A 21,788-nucleotide genomic window follows, 5' to 3' on the forward strand; every position below is an offset into this window, starting at 1 on the left:
GGCCCAACCCCCCCCATACACATGTATATACATACGTCCACACACGCAAATATACATACCTACACAGCTTTCCATGGTTTACCCCAGACGCTTCACATGCCTTGATTCAATCCACTGACAGCACGTCAACCCCGGTATACCACATCGCTCCAATTCACTCTATTCCTTGCCCTCCTTTCACCCTCCTGCATGTTCAGGCCCCGATCACACAAAATCTTTTTCACTCCATCTTTCCACCTCCAATTTGGTCTCCCTCTTCTCCTTGCTCCCTCCACCTCCGACACATATATCCTCTTGGTCAATCTTTCCTCACTCATCCTCTCCATATGCCCAAACTACTTCAAAACACCCTCTTCTGCTCTCTCAACCACGCTCTTTTTATTTCCACACATCTCTCTTACCCTTACGTTACTCACTCGATCAAACCACCTCACACCACACATTGTCCTCAAACATCTCATTTCCAGCACATCCATCCTCCTGCGCACAACTCTGTCCATAGCCCACGCCTCGCAACCATACAACATTGTTGGAACCACTATTCCTTCAAACATACCCATTTTTGCTTTCCGAGATAATGTTCTCGACTTCCACACATTCTTCAAGGCCCCCAGAATTTTCGCCCCCTCCCCCACCCTATGATCCACTTCCGCTTCCATGGTTCCATCCACTGCCAGATCCACTCCCAGATATCTAAAACACTTCACTTCCTCCAGTTTTTCTCCATTCTAACTCACCTCCCAATTGACTTGACCCTCAACCCTACTGTACCTAATAACCTTGCTCTTATTCACATTTACTCTTAACTTTCTTCTTCCACACACTTTACCAAACTCAGTCACTAGCTTCTGCAGTTTCTCACATGAATCAGCCACCAGCGCTGTATCATCAGCGAACAACAACTGACTCACTTCCCAAGCTCTCTCATCCCCAACAGACTTCATACTTGCCCCTCTTTCCAAAACTCTTGCATTGAGGGGCAAGTATGAAGTCTGTTGGGGATGAGAGAGCTTGGGAAGTGAGTCAGTTGTTGTTCGCTGATGATACAGCGCTGGTGGCTGTACCTTTCATTTACGCAAACAGAATATTTACATGAGTAAACGAGACGTCTTTCATCAGAAGTGTAACAGTAACAATACAGGATGATGTAGTTGCACTTTTTTTAAGATTTATTAGCAAGTGCGACGCTTGATACTTTTTCTGTGTTGTTAGGTTTGTAGTGACCTCTGAGGATAAGATGCGAGATCACACTTCAGCTGGGAATTTAAACAAGGGCATGAAGTATTTGAATGAAGATCGTGGTATAGTGCACTGGACTATATCCCAGGGCGTTAGTGGGATGGTACAATTAAAGGGTTACAAGTGCATTTATCATAGCAAGGTAGTGTTAGGAACAAACCAACAGTCGCCTCATATGCTCAATTGCAGTATTCAGGTGTGACGTATTAGAATACTGAAAAAAATAATAAAGGAAAATCACACTAACACTTTCTTGTAAAATTATTTTATGTAAAATTTGTCAATAATAAAAATGTTCACATCCTTCAAGTTACATTCTAAAATACTGCCAAAACATCAGGGTCGGCCTGTAGCTTCAGAAGTGTGACCTTAAAAAACAACAAAAAGGGAAAACACAAAAACTTACATATAATACAAACTTTACAATGATACAAAGAAGGGTTCATACAAATATTCACCATTTCAAGGGATGAACTTAACCAGGAGTTTAACATCCATAAAAAAATCACTTTCATCATTTAAGCAGCTGCATCCATGAATATTGCATTGCAGTGGATGTAAGTGTGGCATGAGAGAGGGCTCAACAATTTGTACAATGCTGATGTCATAGACATTTTGATCAACCAGTGCAGTGGGGCAGATTTAAGCACCTTCCTTTATGCATTTTATGCTGGAAATGACCACGGCAAAACCTGTCTTTCGTATCCTTTACAGTCACACAACTCATCTCGATACATCACGACTTCACAAGTTGAAAATCAAAATCTCCCCCACACACAAATATATATATGACAACATGACTGATTGTCAGTTTAGGAAATTATTTCAAGTCAGACAAGAGTAACGAAGTTTTTTAGCTGTACCGTCACACAGCACTGGCGGCTGTCACTGGCTGTGCCACAAAGGAACACCACTACCACTGTGGGTTGCCTGACGGGGCACTTGAACCGCTGGCAAGTCTAGTCATTATTTGAGCGACACGGGGCATGCAGGAGGCTGGCTTATACCACTTGCTGCCTGGGCCACCACACCAGACAATGCATACGAGCTGGGCCATCCCACGCCATACATCACAAATATGAGCCGGGCCACACCACCTTTGTTCCACCACAGCACTGCACTGGCAATAAATCTTCAAGCAGTCAACAACCACTGAAGGACAGATAGGTGAACAGAGCAAGAATAACTTACACTACAAAGCACCCCATTAACAGTTTTGAAACTACAAACTTACAAGTTGCCCTGAAAAGTGAGAACTGAGTGGACTGTGCGGGGCAGGGGGGCGACCCCACCACTGGACGGGCACACGGGTGGGTGGGGGGGGGCGACCCTCACACCCGCCACGGGTCACTGGTCAGGGGGGCTGGGGGCCGCGGGGGAGGGGGGGCACGCCACCACCACCACCACCACCACACTTGAGCAGTATCACCACCACCATCACAACCACCACTACTGTTGACCAGCAGGGTTGAAGGGAGGGGCAGAGTTGCATAGTGGTGAGTGTGCTGGGCGGCAGCTGCTAGCACCAGGTCACCTGTGAGGTAGTTTTCCCCATGCCTCACTTGGGGTTAAATGGGAAGCTCTGGCCAGGCATGGGCCCAGGACCAGGCATGCCCGGCCCTCCTGGTGGCCCTGTTACAACAGGCCCTCCTGGTCCACCAGGGCCACCCATGGATCCAGGCATGGGCATGCTGGGGCCCCCACGGGTGTTGGTGGCATACAGCTGCTGCTGGAAGCTGTGGAACTGGGCGGCATACGTTGGGTCAGCGGTGGTGGGGCCCATAAATGGAGAGTTCTTGAAACTACCAGACTGCCCCATAGATGGAGGGAGAGGCTGAGCAGTGTCGGGTGCTCCACCCATAGGTCCACCCATGTTCATGCCCACGGGGGAGGTTTTAGGTCCATACATGGGGCTTGATCCACTTATCATTTGATTAGGGCCACCTGGGTTAGGACCTGGGCCAGTAGGCATGGGGCCTCCACTCATGTTTGGTCCAGGTCCTCCCATGGGATACATGTCACTACCCATACCTCCCATCATACCACCAGGGCTGGGCCCACGCATCATGGGTGCCCCACCTCGAGGCCCCATCATCTGACCTCCTGGACCTATGGCTCCACCACTCATCATGCTAGGATTCATCCCCATTGGCCCATTAGGTCCCATCATGGGTCCACTTGGCCCACCCATGGGTCCATTAGGGCCCATCATAGGCCCACTATGTCCACTCATACCAGCTGGCCCTCCCATATGGCCACCCATTGGACCATTTGGACCCATGCCCATGGGACCACTGGGGCCTGGCATTGGTCCTGGTCCAGACATGGGGAAAGGTCCATTAGGTCCACTCATGTTACTCATATTATTACTCATATTAACCATAGGTCCATTAGGCCCTGCCATACTACACATAGGTCCACCTGGGCCACCCATTGGTCCATTTGGGCCACCCATTGGTCCACCAGGACCATTCATTGGTCCAGACATATGTCCACTCATTGGCCCACATGGCCCACTCATAGCCATAGTCGACATTGGCACACTGGGCCCGCACATCGAATTAGGTGTACTACTGTTAGGGAACATGGGTGAATTGGGCACTTTACTGTCTACGTTAGCATTACTAAATCTTGGCAGAAAGTCCAAGCTTGGTGGTCCTCTAGGACCATTACCAGTGTTCTGAGGTCTGGCTGGCAGGTACTGTATAGTATTTGGAGCACTGGGTTTCACTTGCACATTTGCACCAGAATACGGCCCAGCCATGGTGCAGTTGGGGTTGGGTGGACGTACCATGTTATTTGGACCGCCCATTCTGGCATTGGGTCCAGCCATCATGGCCATATTGCTTGGAGAAGTTCCTCTTGGGCCACTACCACTACACACTGGGGAGGTGATCGCCCCGTGGCTCTGCATCATGCCCGGGCTGGACGACACCGGAGGCATGCCAATCATGCTCCCGGAACCGTCCATCATGTTTGCACCTGGCATCCCAGGTCCCCCGGCCATATTAGGTCCTCCTACCATACTGGGTCCTCCGGGCATGTTAGGGCCTCCAGGCATTCCTGGTCCTCCTGCCATGCTAGGTCCCCCAGGGATCCCAGGTCCACAAGACATCCCTGGTCCGCCAGGTAGTGTAGGTCCACCTGGCATGCCAGGGCCACTGGACATACTGGGACCACTGGGACCAGATGGGCCCCCTGCTGCCATGGAGGGTCCTGTCCCAGTGGGCATGGTGGGTGTAGGTGCAGAAGACACAGGAGGGGAGGACCCGGAGGCCCCTGAGGTGAGCTGCTGACTCATCTGAGCCATGGAGGAGATGGGATCGAACACCTTGCCTGGACCTGAAGTCGGCAGACCCCCAGGTGTGCTGCAGTTAGGGTTGAGAGGCAGGTTGGCTGCTGTTGGATTATGGAAGTCTCCTGCCATGTCCATGGATGTCATCTTGCCAGGAGACAGGGAGAATCCACTGTTCATCTTCCCCATCATTTGGCTGCTGCTATTCCCTGATGACTGCATAGGTCCACCCACTGGCCCAGGAAATCGTGTTCCAATAGGGGTCATGTCTCCTGGTCCTATTGCTCCACCAGACTGTAGAGGCGAAGCTCCTGGGAACCGAGGCATGTCTGGACCGCTCGGCGTAGTTGGACCACTGCACATGCTGGGAGTCTTGGGTGATGGCACTGGGAATCTTGAGTCCATTGATGGTGTTTTTGGGCCATTCTGACTACCATTGCTATTGTTGTTGTTGTTGCTGCTGGTGCTGCTGCTACTGTTGTTATTATTATTACCAGTATTATTACTATTATTATTATTACTATTATTATTGTTATTACTGTTGTTGTTACTGCTGTTGCTACTACTATTATTGCTAGTGTTGGTAGGAGTTGTGGTGGCACTGGAATTGTTTGATTGAGCTTGTCCCTGTGGTGACGGACCAGTGTATCGTTGCTGAGACCCTTTATTTTCTGGTGTTGCTTGTGGGGTATGAGGTGCAGATGGCACAGGCATGCCTGGTGATGGCACAGGGAAGCGATCTGGGGTGTTTGGGCCTGTAAACCTTGGCGGTGGTTCAGACGATGGGGTGAGTGGAGTTGTGGGACCACCCAAAGGAGTCCCTGGTCCAGACACTCTGCTCCCATCACCCACGCTGGTGTCTCCCATTCTGTAATAAAATTTAAAATGTTATGACCCGGTTTCATGTATAATATATAGATATGATGGAAAAAAATTCTTTTAAAGTACATGAAAAAAGCCAGTCCACTTTGATACAATCTTGTGACTCATTTTTTCTTGAAGCTAATTCTATCAAAAATTTGTTAATTCCAAAGCATTTCAAAAAAAAGAAAAATATACTTATTCAGCTTCAAATACAGTCTGAGTGAACCATCAGTCATTTACTACTTGTGTACCCCAGTGTTATAATAGTTCATTATCATGTAAAAGTAACTTATCCTGCACAACACCTAAGCATTTGACAGTTGGCCCATTTAAGGTGAACATAGTGGCACGCCCTCATTTTATTAAAGATTGGACCATCTCAAGAAATCCGTGGTGTTCAAGGAAGACCTTGGTCTCAATGCAAAATATCATTCATTATAGATGCAGTATTAAATTATTCTATTTAAGCAATACTATATTAAGAGAAACTGATTTCAGCATTGAAATCAGATATACTGAAAGTATACTGAGTAGGAACTGCAGTAATAGTTTTACATTTTCGGGAATAAGCACAGGGCTTGGAGCCAGGACTTTTAAAGTAGAAAAATTAAGTTCATATTTTTCCATAAAATTGGGAAAATAAAAGTAAATATAAAATATGGGTTCAAGCTATGATATTTTCCAGTAAACAAAATCATTTCTGTATGGAAGGCCTGCTTTTTAGATTTAGTGCTACTGCATCTACCGAATGCTCTTTCTTGGTGATATTTATAGAAATATCCTTTACTGATTTTACTTTTTTTTTAATTCTGCTCAGGGGAATTTGGGTCTAGGACTCGAATTGCAAGATATTATTCTGCACTGAAAATAGAGCAAAAAGAACACTACAATGTGAATGCACCAACAAAGTTGCTTAGCCCTCCTTAATCTTTCCTGGTGAACATATTTGTAAATCAATGGATCATTACCCCAAGACCTTTCTAAGGAAGAATTCTGATGTTACCCAGAACCTCTTTCCAGAGGTTCCTGCAGCCCAAGGGTGTACTACTGCCACTAGCTGGGAAATGTGGACTCCTTTGAAGTGAAAAGGTCTTTCACAAGACTGCCTTCCCAGTGATATAAAACGTTAAACTTTTCAAAACGATAAAACACTGGCTGTTTCTGCATGCCACGTGCCCCTTAACTGTGCTGTTCTGCTGCTGGGTGTATGAGGGATGCCAAGAGTACTGTTGGGAATAAACGGTGGTATTTTGAAAAGTGTTTTCATCTTAAATCAATATGATTACAAGGGGTTTTCATTGCTAATATTTATTTTGTATGAGTGACACAGCTTCACGAATTATTACATAATGAGAAGGTGCAAATCTCATAGTAGCTTTGTAGATATTTCCACATTGAGTGACCAATGTATGGAAGAGAGTTAGGCTATAGTATTAGGTAACAACGTGTGGATGAGATGCCAACACAAGAGTTTAATAGCTGCATATCCAGCTAAGGGGCAGTGGTGAACTATTCAAGAATTTTTACACCATACATCCTCACCACATTTGATCAGAAAATAAAATACAGTGGTGCATTTGGAATGGCATCAGTGAATGGGTTAAATAAGAGACTCTACTGTGAAGGGGGAGGGATAACTGTCATGTATTAAAAAAAAAAAAAAAAAATTTATTCCATTTTTTTGACAGTTCTGGCCAAAGATTTCCTTATGGATTACTGATGCATAAGGACGAAAGAAATTTCACAGTACATTTAAATTCTGGATACAAGCTAAAAGAGAAACAGAAGGAATACTCACGGAGACATTATATCTGAATCACGAAGGCTGGTGTTTGGCTGTTTCTGTATGGTCAATTCTTGACCCTCAAAGGTACTGAGGTATTGGATCTGCTGGGGTGATGGGACCGGCATGAGATTAGGCTCCTTCCCTCCTTGCTGCTGTTGTCCTGGTTGTTGGTGCTTTTGTTGAGCCAAGGTCTGCAACTGTCTCCCAAAGGACGTGTCACCTGTATCATGCAGAAATTAATAGTCATCAGTTGTAGAGCCTATCCTAGGGTACCATTTCTCAAAGAAACCTGAAACAGACTTTCAGGGTAAAGAATTTATACCGATTTCCCAACATGTTAAAGAAGTCAACTCAAAGATTGCATCTGGTAAAAGGAACCCTTCTATATGTGCATTTAGGCTCAAGTGTATAAAATACCTATAATAGTATATACTTGATCTACTCCATCCTTAGGAAAGAGATATTAGGTAGGAACATTAAGTACGAGCATTAAGGATAAGTAGTCAGTAGGAACATTAGATAGAAGCCTCTGCAAGCACTGAGTTCCCTTCTACCAGTGGCCTGTTAAGGGCGAGGCACTAAAGGCTAAGAAGTGGCACTTGAGTTCACTAGTTGTAGAGACTCTATTGTCGTGGCCACTCCTTTAAGGGAGATCCAATTGGAGCAGGTATCAAAGATATAGATAGGGATATTGACCAAGTATTATCCGGATGTATATTTTGAATTTCAGTTGCTCAGCAATATACTGTCCAAGAGACAAGCAGTATACAGGAAGACAAATGATGTAATGCCTCCTCCATGAACCAGTAGCTCACCATTCTCCCACTGATCTCACTCGGCCTTCTTTTATAAATTAACCTATCCCATCATAATTAGCCCAAATGTATATCTACTTCCACTCAACTCACTCATATATGCTCCTTAGCCATAGTCTCCCATATGTTCATACTACCTCAACACACTTTAGCTGTTTTGCATAATGTAACTGAATCAGAAACTACCATCCACAGCCAAGCCTTAAAAACTTTGATGTATCTCACATTCATTTTGGGTACTTGTCTCATCCTCCACAATTCAGACATCTTTGACAAGGGTGTTCTTTGTTCCCTGATCAACGAGGCTGTTTGAAGCCACAACTCATGGGCCTATGTATCTTGTACTTTTTTCATTTCTCCACTGGATGGTCTATATTTCTAGTACTCACAGGTGATGAATAAACCAGTTTATGGCTAAGAATATTGTGTTTTCTCTTATTAGGATTGCCTTTTTGATTATGGTGTTCTTTACAGTCAATCATACCTGCTATACTTTTTTGAGAGCAGACTACATAGCAACAATACCTTCATAATTGTTTCCAACATGGTATTTATTTCTATCTATATTTACCCCAGGATCCCTCTCTGAAAGAGTTCTGATGTCAGCTGGGACCATCTTCCCATGGGCACATGTAACCTTACGCAGCATTACATTCAGAAGCAAGGACAGAGTCCTTATTGATTATTTGTATTTCCAGTCTGCATTCTAAAAAAAAAAGAATGAGTAATTTCAGTCTATCCCAGTGGTTTTAATTTCCGAGTCATTGCAAGCTGGATATAATCTTTATACGTCTCTAACTCAACAATTTCACCTGCCTTGAGAGGTAATATTAGTTGAGAAAAATGTTTTACACCGGAGTGAACTGCTTTGAGGGGTCATCATTGGTTTTGCTTGTTTGTAAGGGTTCATAATAGAATCTAGCCCATTTTCTTTCATGAAGCAACTGTGCTGCTTTCCTTTTCCTATGCTTTTATTTTTCATGTCTTAGCAGACTTACTTATAGCTCTTTTCCATTTCCCTTCAGTGTTCATTAACAAAATTATTATAAAAATACCTCCCACAAAATACTTTTATCCCCTTTACGCTGTCTCAACTTTTCAAGCCGTAGTGAATTTCCATCATTATGACCAGCTCAAAGTTATAACGCATAATGCAGTAAATACTATACTGATGTGACAAAGCTGTTGTGTAACTATAGGCTTAAGTGACCTTGGCCCAAATAAGGAAACTTAATAGAGGCCTATTCATCAACCATTTCTCTAATGTTTTGGTTTAATATGCACAGTGCTTTCTGACTGAAGGAATTTTGAAATTTCTGCCAGTCACAAACTACTCTGGCCCTTGACTGTCTATTGAGATGTTGGATCTGCATGAAATTAGCATACTTCATAAAGGAACATCCACAGATAATTTCTGAAAAGTTTTGGTACAAGTGACTCTATTTTATAGAAATCAACATGTAAAAAGCTTACAAACAGATATTGGGAGAGTTAGTGATGGCTATGTGGTGAGCCAGCACTTCAGTGATTGTCAAATTGCACTCCTCTGACCCAGGTGGCATTCTATCCACAAACATACAGTTTCTCCTTGTACATAACACTTGACTACACTTAACTCATACAGCTCATTCTTATTAACTCTAGATTTCCCTGTGATGAACACTATACATTAGCCCAGCCTTTTGGCAAAATAGTAGGAGCTATAGATGGTACTCGTAGTAGCATTAGTTCGAAACATTAGGTAGAGTTAGTAGGTAGGAACATTGGGGAGGAGCTAGAGTTGCCCTCTGCCAGTGGCCTATAAAGGATGAGGCACTAAAGGCTAAGAAGCAGCACTAGACTTCACTAATTATGGATACTCTATAGCTGTAGCCTTCCCCTTGAGGGAGTTCTAAGTGGGAACAGATATGGATAGCTATATAACTTGACAGACAATCAAGAGATCATTTAGTCTTTTGGAAGCCAAATCAGATGTTGGATTCAATATGAAATAAAGCAACTTGATAATCAAGCTCTCACTGATCAGTATACTTCTGTAGGTTTGATTCAGCAGACCCGGTAGTTTCCAAAAAAATTTAAAATGCGAAAGAGAGATGCAACATGACGAGTACAGCTTTTCCGGTAAGCTTCAAAGGACTCTATGCATACGTGTTCTATCATACTTTACACACCGTGTAAAGTAACATGAAGTAACATGAGCCAACAGGAAGTTGTGTACAACACTATCTTTGTATAATTTGCCTCCTATTTGTATCAAGTATTTCATAACAAAAGAAACATGAAATATGGAACTTACCTGACTGTGGTGTGTGTGGCTGTTGATCTTTCTGTTGAAGTGATGGACTGGTGATAGGAGGTCCACTAACAGGAGTGGCAGGGTTACTTGGGTTTAATGGTCGTGGAGAGTCAGCCGGCCCAGCCATTCTCATGCCTGGCCCTCCTCCCGGCCCTCCTCCTGGCATGCGAGGGGATGTCATGGCACACATGGATGGTGACCCAGGGGATGGCAATGGGCCATTACCGACAGGACGTGGACCATGGTATGGAGGAGGTGGGCCCTGCATACGTGCACCAGGTCCCATGGGACGCATACCACCTGGACCCATGTTACCACCCATTGAGCCAGGCATCATAGGTCCCCCTACCATGTGACTGCCCATGCCCATGGGTCCTCCTGGTCCCATAGGACCACCTGGACCCATTGGGCCACCTGGACCCATTGGGCCACCAGGTCCCATTGGGCCACCAGGTCCCATTGGACCACCAGGTCCCATTGGGCCACCTGGTCCCATTGGGCCACCTGGCCCCATAGGTCCTCCTGGACACATAGGACCACCAGGACCCATTGGACCTCCAGGACCCATTGGCCCTATGGGACCCATTGGCCCCATGGAACCATCAGGACATCCTGGACCACCTTTTTTCCTTTTGCTTTCAAAGAATTCTGCTTGTAATCTTTGCCATTCGGCTTGAGCTGCCATGGATGATGCGGGGTTAGGTCCACCCATCATCATAGACGGCGGCCCACCAGGGCCCATTCTCATACCTGGGACACCTGGACCCAAAGGGCCACCCATCATGTTTGCTTGCGAGGTCATCATCATATTGTTACCCATGTGGGCCTGACCCATCATCACGCCACTCTGAGACACCATAGAATTTGGTCCTCCTGGACCCATCATGCCTGGTGACATACCCATTCCAGATCCAGGACCCATACTAGGACCCATGCCTGGCCCTGAACCCATACTGGTATTGGGCATGCCTGGACTTGGACCCATTCCTGGACTAGGCCCCATGCCAGGTGAGGGTCCCATACTTGGACTAGGACCCATCCCAGGAGAAGGCCCCATGCCAGTGACAGGAGAAGGGCCCATACAGGTAACAGGTGTGGCTTGGGAACACGGTGGGCCTGACTGAGAGTTTTGCGACACCGTTGGTGCTTGACTCTGTGAACACGGCATCATGTTAGGTCCACCTGGACCCGCAGAGCAAGTAGGCTGAGTTCCAGAGTGGGCACTATCACCATGGCTTGGAGAGTGTAATTCTGGTAGTAGTAATGCTTGCATCTGACGTATTCTTGCCATTTGTTCTTCCCGGTGCTGGCGCTGCTCTGGTGTGAGGTGGTCATCTGGCACTTTAACACCAGCTGGGGCACCTGAAAACATAATGGAATTCTTACATGTGTTTTTTTTTCTTTTTTTTTTTTAAGAAGAATATATAGATACAAAATTCATTGGAAAGTTCATGTGGCACTTTAAAATCATTTTTAATTATCCAAGCACTTCTACCCTCACGGTTACTTGATAAATCCATCTCCATAAAAAGCATCAGAAACTCATACAGTAGGTGGGAGGAATGCTCATTTGGCAGGTTAGACAAATGCACAACATACCATCAATTCTCCAACGAGATTCCATAAGGGAAGAGAAGCATCATCAAAAATTAAAAACCCACTGTAAGCTCAAAAAAAAAGAAAAAAAAAAATCAAATCTTGGAGATACAGAAGAAGCCAGAGCAGGATAATATTGGGTCTGAAATGAAGTACTTTATATCCTCCAAGCATTAGTGAATCACCAGAGATTTGTCCTTATATTACCGGATTATTTATATTATACCTAATTCAGAAAATAGTTAGAGTAAAGAATGATGTCAGAAAGAATGCTGTGAAGAGATCATAAAAGCCTATTAATTACAGTAAGCCGTGTAAGATATACGACAGATGGTAGGTTGGAAAGATGCTCTATATTTTTTTATTTAACATACAAGGAAACAAAGCCGACAACAAAGGGATGGAAAAATGCAGTGCTTACTTGACCTAATGAACAGATGATGAGGATTTCAAAGTAAAGACTGTAGATTATGTGCTACACGGGTTATTTTCACTTGACAAATGAAGTTAGGGTGCAGTGAATCCTTTAGAAGTACTACTGACAGTATGAAAGCCTTTGTCTTGAACAAACTAAAGCTAAGCTGAAAAATGTGAGTGTGTGAGCTGAAAAGCTGTATGCACTTGGTCTACCCTTAGTACACATTACTGCAGTCATGGTGAATAAGAACATCATATATGTGTATGGACAGTGACGAGACTGATGCATTGATGATTTATGACGTGAATAATAGGAATATCCCAGTCAGTTATGACAGAAATGACATCAGTAACTCACTCACTTCTGTACGTCTTGACCCCAACAACGGGGACATTGAAACATAATGATGTGATGTCTGATATTTCTTGCAAGGACCCCATAAAGGGAGCAGAGCATGTGTTAGACAACACAGATGAAGAGACCGGTTTAATGTCCAAGGTGGAGCAAGAAAAGGATGCCTTATATTATTAATGTTGTTCACTATATGTTATGTACAAGATTTATGAGACATTACAACGGGCAGATGGCACTGGGGGTGTGCGACAAACAAACATAAAACGTCAAGAGATACTGCTACATGCGGGTGACAATGATAACAGCTGAACTGGCAGAAAAACAACAAACAATGGTAAATGAACAGGGAGTATTTTTAAAGACCGTTGTCTATGAATTACAAAATCTTAACAAGACAACTGTATTGAAGAAAATGTGTTAGACTGTGAAAGACATTGAGAAGAAACATGGTGAGATTAACATTGTTGAAATTCAAACATTTAAACTGTACTTTCAGCAAGGAGACGTAATAAAACTCAGATACCGGAGGCGCAGTTGCAAGACTAGCAAAAAATAAGAGCTTAAATTTAAGAGAATAATGTAAGGAAAAAAATAAGTCATCCATCATAAGTGGTGAATATTCTTATATATCCAACCTCACTTGTGTAAAATTAAGTCTGTAACATCAGCAAGTAATTGAGATGGATTTCCTTAATAGTGGATCTGAAGTTATGAGAGCGGAAAACATTTTGTGTCTGAAGGTTTTGCCTGGGCCACATTACTGCACACTGGGTTTAGGTATATCTATTTCTTTCTTTCTTTCATACTTGTTCATCACTTCACACATTAGTGAGGTAGTGCCAGGAACAGATTAAGAAATGGCCTCATTTGTTAATATTCATTCTGTACCTGTCATGAGCACATATATATGATGAGTAAAGAAGGTCTGACAGAACAACTGGTCAAAATCCAGACTTAGGAGTCATATATCCATCAAAGGCTTCACTCTCAATTCCCACAACACAGCAACATTTTGTCTCACTGCTGATTACAGATGGCAAGACCTCACTCGCTATGGACATCAAGTCGAGACTCTATATTAGCAGAGACAACTTTGCTGAGGAGACTGTTATCCTACATATTAAAAAGAAGTCAAGGTCCAGATGAATGTTATCTGTCAGGCTACTACCCTACACAAAAGGAAAACTACACAAATACCTTTCTCTAGTGTCTGTCAAAGAAGAATAAAAGAGAGGGGGAGAGAGATGAAGACTGTCCCTGCTCAATGCATTCAGTAAATGCTAATCCACATTCTGTGTCTGACTGTCATTTATAATCATTTTCCCCTTCTTTACTGTCAGTTATAATCATTTAATAATGCAAGTAAAACATATTAACTAACTACAAGTATTTCTGTGCCATGTCAAAATATTTACTCAAGCTAATATAAATTCTAGTTAACACTCTCTTCCACCTTGTGTTGCCTTGGATATGAAGATTTTCCCACTCAAACAGGCTGCCCCACACTTAGCGCCCAACATTTTATCTTACGACGACATACCTTGTACTCTCTGTCCATTGGGTCCCATCATGGGCATCATCATCTGGCCACCAGGTCCTGGTATTCCAGGTCCGGGGCCACCAGGGCCCATCATGCCTGGTCCTCTTGGTCCCATCATCCCTGGTCCACCATTAGGTCCTGGGCCCATCATGCCACCAGGGCCTCCTGGGCCCATCATTCCAGGGCTTGACATATCTCCCGCATGACCCATCATGTTAGGAGGCCCTTCACCAACCTGCACAGACAAAGTTATCAGTAAATTATTCTAAATATTCCTCTTTAGTGTGTAAAAGTGAATTGTAAGCCATGTTAACTGTATTACTTAATCTTCTTGAGCAAGAACCATATACTCTTCAAAAATAATCACATTTCAATCCATCCAAAACTTGATGCGTTTAGGCAATACATAATGCCCTACATATCCTATCACTATCTCTGTTGTTCACTACAAATATTGTACAAAATATAAGATACGGAATTTCATTCTATAAATTTTGCCAGTTTGTATATTTTGCATCTATCTTTTGAGGAATCCTCTCTTTCTGTGTCTTGCTGCAAAGTGACTTGTGATGTTGCAATCACAGCTACTTACCATGGGTCCCATCTCCCCACCAGGTCCTCCAGGCCCCATAGGTCCACATGGTCCCATGGGTCCACCAGGTCCCATTGGTCCATTGGCCATCATAGGGCCATTAGGTGCCATGGGACCTTTTACATGGGCCCCCTTGCTACCTTTAATGGCAAAGTTGTTCAACCAATGGGCAGGGTTGTGCCGAACAAATTGGGTGGTCTTCAGTGGGTGTTTCTGGGTGGGTTAATATTCATTAATAGCAATGATAAGTTGATAAATCATACCTATAAAAACAGTTTATGTACATAACTCTAACTGTATAACCATAATTCAATGTACAGAATATATATATATATATATATATATATATATATATATATATATATATATATATATATATATATATTCAACTCCTTTTTATCATGAGAAATAAGCAAATCCTCAAGAAATTATTTCCATCTATAGATGCGCTAACAATAATGCCAAGATAAAAACTATAACCTTACCTCCAGTAATTTTTTGGTGCCTGGCTGAGCACAGTGAAAGGCAATGATATTACTGAATGATCCCTGAATAACGGCCTCAGCAGCTTTATTGGCCAAGTGAGTAGTGAAGACAAAGATCTGACTCTGCTGCTGCATGTACTGTGCATCGCTGGTGGACACTCCTGCCCCCGCCCCGCCCTTTACCCCCATGCCTCCCATACCTGGGCCCAGGCTGGTGCCATCCCCTCCATCTGGAAGAGAAAAATATGCAGGTTTGAAATGGAAAGAGGGTAGATTTGTAATCAAGATATTACCAACACATAATTATCTAACTTATTCAGTCCAGTGGCAAATTAGAAAATAAAATGAATCTCAATTATTTTGAGCATTTCTGAAGAATGAATGGTTGAGAAAATTGCAAATTGACTTAAAAAGTACAAAGAAAAAATCTTATTTTAAGTTATAAAATTCAACCACATCAGATACAGGGGTTTCTAAAGTATATTATACATGTCGAGAAAATTATCTAAAGCCTACGAAAGAAAAACTAAGCATTACTTCAAAAAAAAGATAAAAAATGTAAAGTGCTGGTAACAGGTACAATTTGTGAAATACTGTGTTATAATGAACTGTCACCAATGCCAAGGATTATGTTCACAAACATGTGCATTTTCCATTTGTCAGACATATTCTTTTTGAAAGGTGTGCTCTGTGATGTGTTGCAATCCAGTTACACTTATTTTTACAACAGTAAAACCTTGCAAAATAAGACTGTTTAGTAGGAGATCCGTTTCTGTCTGAATGACTCTCGAGCAACGTAAATATTTTTGGTTACATTATCTCTTAAATACAATATGAGCAGTTGTAGTGCAATACCAAAAATTTTACTTAAGTCACAGCATATTACATGTAATACTACCTAAAGTGATTATGGAGGAGATTCCTCGTAATCTGGTTTGAACCTATCTATTTATCGTCAGTGAATGCAATCCCATTACCATGGGGTGGGTCAAGTGAACACAGATATGCACCTTTCTTGAAGTGGATCTTCAACTTATCCCCACAGGTGAGTAAAGGGCAAGGATGCCTAATTCACTTGGGTATATACTTCACTGAATTTTGTTTACAGTTACTGTACAGCAAACTATGCACTTACGAACAAGAGTAGCAATAACTCCTGTACACTATAATAAATTATTCATGTAAGCTGTGCTCAAATAAACAAGTACAACTCTTTTAACTTCTGTGCTGCAAAAAGAGCTCATGCAGTAAATATTGCATATTCAGCAATAGCTAGAAGCAGGCAGATTTACAACTGCCCCTCATATTAAATAAGAGGAATGCATGAGAAGTGGCAAGGATTTGTTTTACTAAACACAGTAACTTGGCAAATAATTGTACACATTAATATCAAAATAACAGACCTGTACTGTGCTGTACATGACTGTGCATACGCTTGCACCACTCCTGCTAGAAAGTGACAGATGTCTCCATAATATGAAACGAGAGGATGGTAAACATCCATCTTCTTTCTTATGCATGGTGCAAACACTGTCCTAGATTATTTTCATTACCATGTTGGAAAAAATGCAGTATCAAGGAAGTGATGCAAGAAAGCAAACATGTCTGATTCACAGTGATAGGCATAATGCTGAATAAGCAGCAGAACTGCATACATATAACACTTGGAAACTACCATTCAATTTTTCTATTTTTTCCACAGTAATTCCAGCCCACTAATAAATAATACAGCTTAGTCACATCTGATTTTACAAGGTTTTACAGTAAACAAACTTCAGTATATTAAATATGAAGACCTTACTAATATACACATATAAATTAAAGAATTTTTGAGTCAGTGGAATGGAATTATGAGCAAATTTCCATATATTCTGATGAAGAATAAGAAAGAATACGTTCAAAGATGAGCTTAGAATCATGCGATTTGTGCCAGAGCAACATGCACAAGGAGAAATTCTGTACACCATCAAGAAAAGCAAAATCACCAGACTAAATCTGTAACCAAAGATGTGTACAGTATTTTGGTGACCTGACTCTACCTACGACATAAATAGTATTCAGCAGTCTAATTTCTGATATTCAAAATTGTTCTGGGATGCTGACAGTCCTCTTGAGGCTGAATGAGAAGTCATACACACTTTCAAATGCACTGGTAGAGCCTTCATCCACAGAAAATGTACTTTGGTACCCTAAACCGTACAATGTGGCTTCAGTGTGACTGTCAAGCTTTTTGTACACCTGATTCTTTTACCCTCTATTATGCCATTTTTATATCTTCCCTCCAAATTTCTTCATCTCATTTTTAGTCCATAGTTTTCATCTTACACAAGAAATTAAATTTTCAGTTAATCTGTGATCCAGGTATTTAAAAGACAATCAAAATTAGACGTGCATTCTATTCTGGCAAGTGATTTCTAATAAAATATTTAGTCATTATTTTTCTGTTGATTATTTCTTTACACTTCATTTGTCCAGTTTCATACCATTTTTATCTCAATATAATCAATACTTCACTTCTTCCATGATATTTATTTACAATAATTTTTCATTGCAAAATCAAGTGTTTCCAAATTTCTGGAAGTAATTACAAGCATCTGACTAGAGACAACAAGATTTATATAAGCATAAAATGTTTTTTAAAAAAAATCTATGTCCCTTTACACGGGTTCCAATTATTCAGATAATATATGTATAAAAAAAAAGTTATGGCTGCACAAATGTACAGTATATTAATATCATACCTGATGCATGGAGCTGGGATAACGAGGCCCCATCCAGGCTGCCAACTCCGCCGCAGACAGCCGCAACTTTAGCCCCGTCACCGTCACCAATAACATTACAACCTGCCGGCACCATGGGTACCCATGCTCACCATCCCAAAGTGACTGAATACAATGACAACATATTCCTGCGCACACTAAAGTTTTAATCCCTCAACACCAGGTGACATTACTCCCCATATATTTAGGGATAATCCTCTTCTGATTTCCTTTACAATAAGGCATTCCAAAATATCTTCGTTAATTCATTTATGATAACAGTCTTCCAATTTCTAACAACTCCCAATGACAATATCTGGCAAATCATTTATATTTTATAATCATAATGACTCTATGACCTGAGAATTCTTCATAATCTTCAATGACATCATATGTCATGTGACATCCTCAAAGATGGTAATCAGTCACATGTGTATTACCAGTTGTGAGATATTACAAAATGTCATGATTTGTTTTTCATCCTCTTTATAAGACATTACATTTTATCTCAAACAGTAAAATGAAGCAAGACTGGATTGGAAAATACGAAATACAAAAATAAAGTATGAGTGAATAAAGTACAAGCAAGTACAGACTCAAGAAAAAATTGTCATGCATCTAAGGAAAGAATAAGAGCAATAATTAGGGGGTGCGTGTGGTATGCTTACCTTCACTCGTATGTGGTGGAGTAGTAGTAGTGGTGGTGGAGGTAGTTGTGGTGGTGGTGGTGGTGGTGACAGTAGTGGTGATGGTCGTGGTTGACGTCGTGCTGGGTTTTGTATCGCCCTCTGGACCTCCATTGGCTATTTCAGTTTTAACCTGTCCAATAATTGATGGCATTAAAACTTACGTAGCATGTAACCTCCGTTCTGAATTTATTAGGATACTGTTGTTTATATCATATTCACAGATATCTACTATACAGTGGTGTGAAATTAATAATTTCAGTTATAAATGTTTTCCTCCATACTATATCATCACTTTTTTTTCTAAAAGCTACAGCATATGAAGGAACACCGAGAGAACTTTTCCCCAAAGGCTCAGTCACCTGTCCTTGATACTATTTCACAACAGTAACTTGAAAAGGCAAACTGATGAAAAACTAAATACTTCAGCTAATCACAACTCCAGTACCCCTTTATTGGGCTCCTGCAGCTTCAGGGATGTGCTATAATCAGTAGCATGGGAGAGATGGACCCCTTTGAATGAATTCTTTAAACAAGACCATTCCTTTTTGTCCATTGAAAATTATACAGCCTCACTGGAGGTGACTTTTCACTTGAGATGTAAGCTCATGCAGGTGGAGCCTGGGAATGCTTTATTTATATATTGCCATTTCCCACATTAGCAAGGTAGCGCCAAGAACATACAAAGAAAGGCCACATCCATTCACATCAGTTATGTAGCTGTCATGTGTAATGCACTGAAACCACAACTCCTTATCCGCACCCATGCCCCACAGACATTTCACATGCCCTGGTTCAGTCCACTGACAGCACTGACCCCAGTATACTTCATTGTTCCTCACCTTATTCTGTGCACTCCTTTCACCCTCCTGCATGTGCAGGCCCCAATCACTCAAAATCTTTTCCACGCCATTCTTCCACCTCCAATTTGGTCTGCTTCTCCTCGTTCCCTCCAACTCTGACACATATCCTCTTTGTCAACCTTTTCTTTCTCATTCGTTCCAAATGTCGGAACCATTATTTTTGTTCAAAATTACCCCAGGACCAGTTTCTATGAGCGAATCCTGGTGTTACCCAGGACCTTTGTAAAGGCTCCTGCAGTCCAAGGTTGCACTACTTCCAGCAGTTGGGAGGTGTAGACTCCTTTAGAGTGAGATGTTGTTTGACAAGACTATGGCCTCAGTGTTACAGCCTTGCCAGTGCAGCCTTTTCACTCATGGTGTATCTCTTGCAGTGCTTTAAATCTTTGATACGAGTAAGTTATCAAAATTATAGATAATGCAAATACTACATGAAATTTGATCATGCTAAAGTGATAAATATAAATAAGCTTTCAATTCAACCTGGATTAATTTTGAAATTCCCTGTAGCAGACTAACCTTTGCAGTTGCTCCTCCTTTGTTATTATTATTAGCACTAGTGGTATTGTTGTTGTTGCCCGGGCAGGCTGGTGCAGTCTTGGAGGCTGGGTCATCTCCATTGAGACACGGTGTGGTGGCGGTGGCAGCGTCGGGGTCGGGCTTCACCTCTGTAACCACCTCCTGTTTGATGGTGGCTGTAGGGAGGGGAGCAGCATGGGTGTGGTTGGCTTTACTCCGCCTCCCACCACTATTTCCCGTCTTGACTCCACCACCACCCTCATCTTTGACCCCCCCGCCTGCACCCCCGCTCCCCTGCTTCACCGTGCCACGCATACCCCTGTAATTGAAGAAGCATTTGTTTAATACATAAAATCAATGCAGTACATGGTGTAATTTTAGAAATTATAATAATTTCTTGCAATGTCAAGTAAGTCTACAACACAATCACTCGATTTCTGTGCAAGTAACAAATCAGGTATGGTAATAACAATGGTGATGAAGTGTGTGAATTATAAAAATAATTATATAAAATCTAGAATATTATTCTTTTTCTGGCATTATGAACTTAACATTCCAACTACCTGCCTTTTGAATTTCAAAGCTGGTCCATTTCATATTTACCATCTTGAAGTCATTCATTTCAACAAATGCTTCTGGCTTATGAAAGGTTAAAAGTTTATTAGCTATGTCAAGGTACAATACTGTGTGCCTGCTGAATGAATGCAACACAGCAGTTCTTATCAAACTGCAAATTAAGCAATATTAGTTTCAACCTTATGTGTACTACAAGTGAAAATGTTAATGAACTACCCTCAGTATCAAGGAAATCACTCTAGCTAAATAACAGAAAGATGTCTGGAAAGGCTAACCAAAAGAAGCACATGCTCTAAGTCAACTATACAACCTCAGGACCTCTTTTATGGGGTTCTTGCAGTTCCCCTGCACTCCAATCAAGAGCAAGGAAATGATAAACTTCGAGTAAGAAGTTCCTAAACATGACTGTATTCCTTTCCATCCACTGACGATGATACAGCCTTGCTGAAGATGCAACTACATAAAGGCTGATTCCAATGGTATTTTACGTTCCAAAGAAACACAAAGGTTCCCAACCTGAACAAGGACAGCACTGTTCCTATAGGGAAATTTGCTTGCATCTCTAATGTTTCTCCTTCTAATACCTGATGTAGATGTAATCACACACTACGTCTCCATTTCCCTGCTTACAAATGATACTAGATCATATTTGAAAATTTCTTCGGTAGAAGATAATGATATACTACTAATACACACATCAGTGAAGTTTTTAGGAAGCCACTATACTGTTCAACACGGGTAAGTTTCAGCTAGAGTACATACTTTATTTTGGATGAAGTGTAAAGATGAAAGCTCACACCATCAACTGTATACAATTAAACATAATCACATCACATCACAATCATATCATGATCCAAAAGTACATGTAACAACTTTTGGTGATTATAACTCCAGAAAGCACAACAGATATGACTGCAAGCTGGATCTTGCAAATCTTCAAGACGAGGTTAAACTAATGATAATTGTGTAAAACACTTGTAATCTCTGGACTACGATACAGTTATGCACTGGACTAACATCATCCCCCAAGATGAGCAAAATTGCAGACAAAAATGTACATTGGTCAATCAATGCCCATTTATAATTCAAAATGTCTGAGAAGAACTGA

At 41.9% G+C, this 21,788-nt stretch overlaps 1 protein-coding gene across 3 annotated transcripts in view; it reads right to left on the reverse strand.

Annotated features, from left to right (window-relative positions):
• Positions 1–1,488: 1,488 nt before the first annotated feature.
• The window catches only part of LOC139761383 (uncharacterized), a 347,706-nt gene continuing 327,406 nt past the window's right edge, over positions 1,489–21,788 (reverse strand). For 2 of the 3 annotated variants that reach the window (XM_071685512.1, XM_071685513.1), the window contains 9 exons: positions 20,105–20,423; positions 18,708–18,858; positions 18,022–18,123; positions 15,281–15,510; positions 14,796–15,008; positions 14,204–14,438; positions 10,296–11,657; positions 7,197–7,404; positions 1,489–5,402 (listed from right to left, as the gene is read on the reverse strand). In XM_071685512.1, coding sequence (XP_071541613.1) covers positions 2,798–5,402; positions 7,197–7,404; positions 10,296–11,657; positions 14,204–14,438; positions 14,796–15,008; positions 15,281–15,510; positions 18,022–18,123; positions 18,708–18,858; positions 20,105–20,419 — 5,421 coding nt within the window. In that variant the 5' untranslated portion in view covers positions 20,420–20,423 and the 3' untranslated portion in view covers positions 1,489–2,797. The remainder of the gene's footprint in view (positions 5,403–7,196; positions 7,405–10,295; positions 11,658–14,203; positions 14,439–14,795; positions 15,009–15,280; positions 15,511–18,021; positions 18,124–18,707; positions 18,859–20,104; positions 20,424–21,788) is intronic. The other variant, XM_071685514.1, reaches the window with a different exon arrangement.

The sequence above is a fragment of the Panulirus ornatus genome, chromosome 40, assembly GCF_036320965.1.
Source record: "Panulirus ornatus isolate Po-2019 chromosome 40, ASM3632096v1, whole genome shotgun sequence".
Taxonomy (NCBI): domain Eukaryota; kingdom Metazoa; phylum Arthropoda; class Malacostraca; order Decapoda; family Palinuridae; genus Panulirus; species Panulirus ornatus.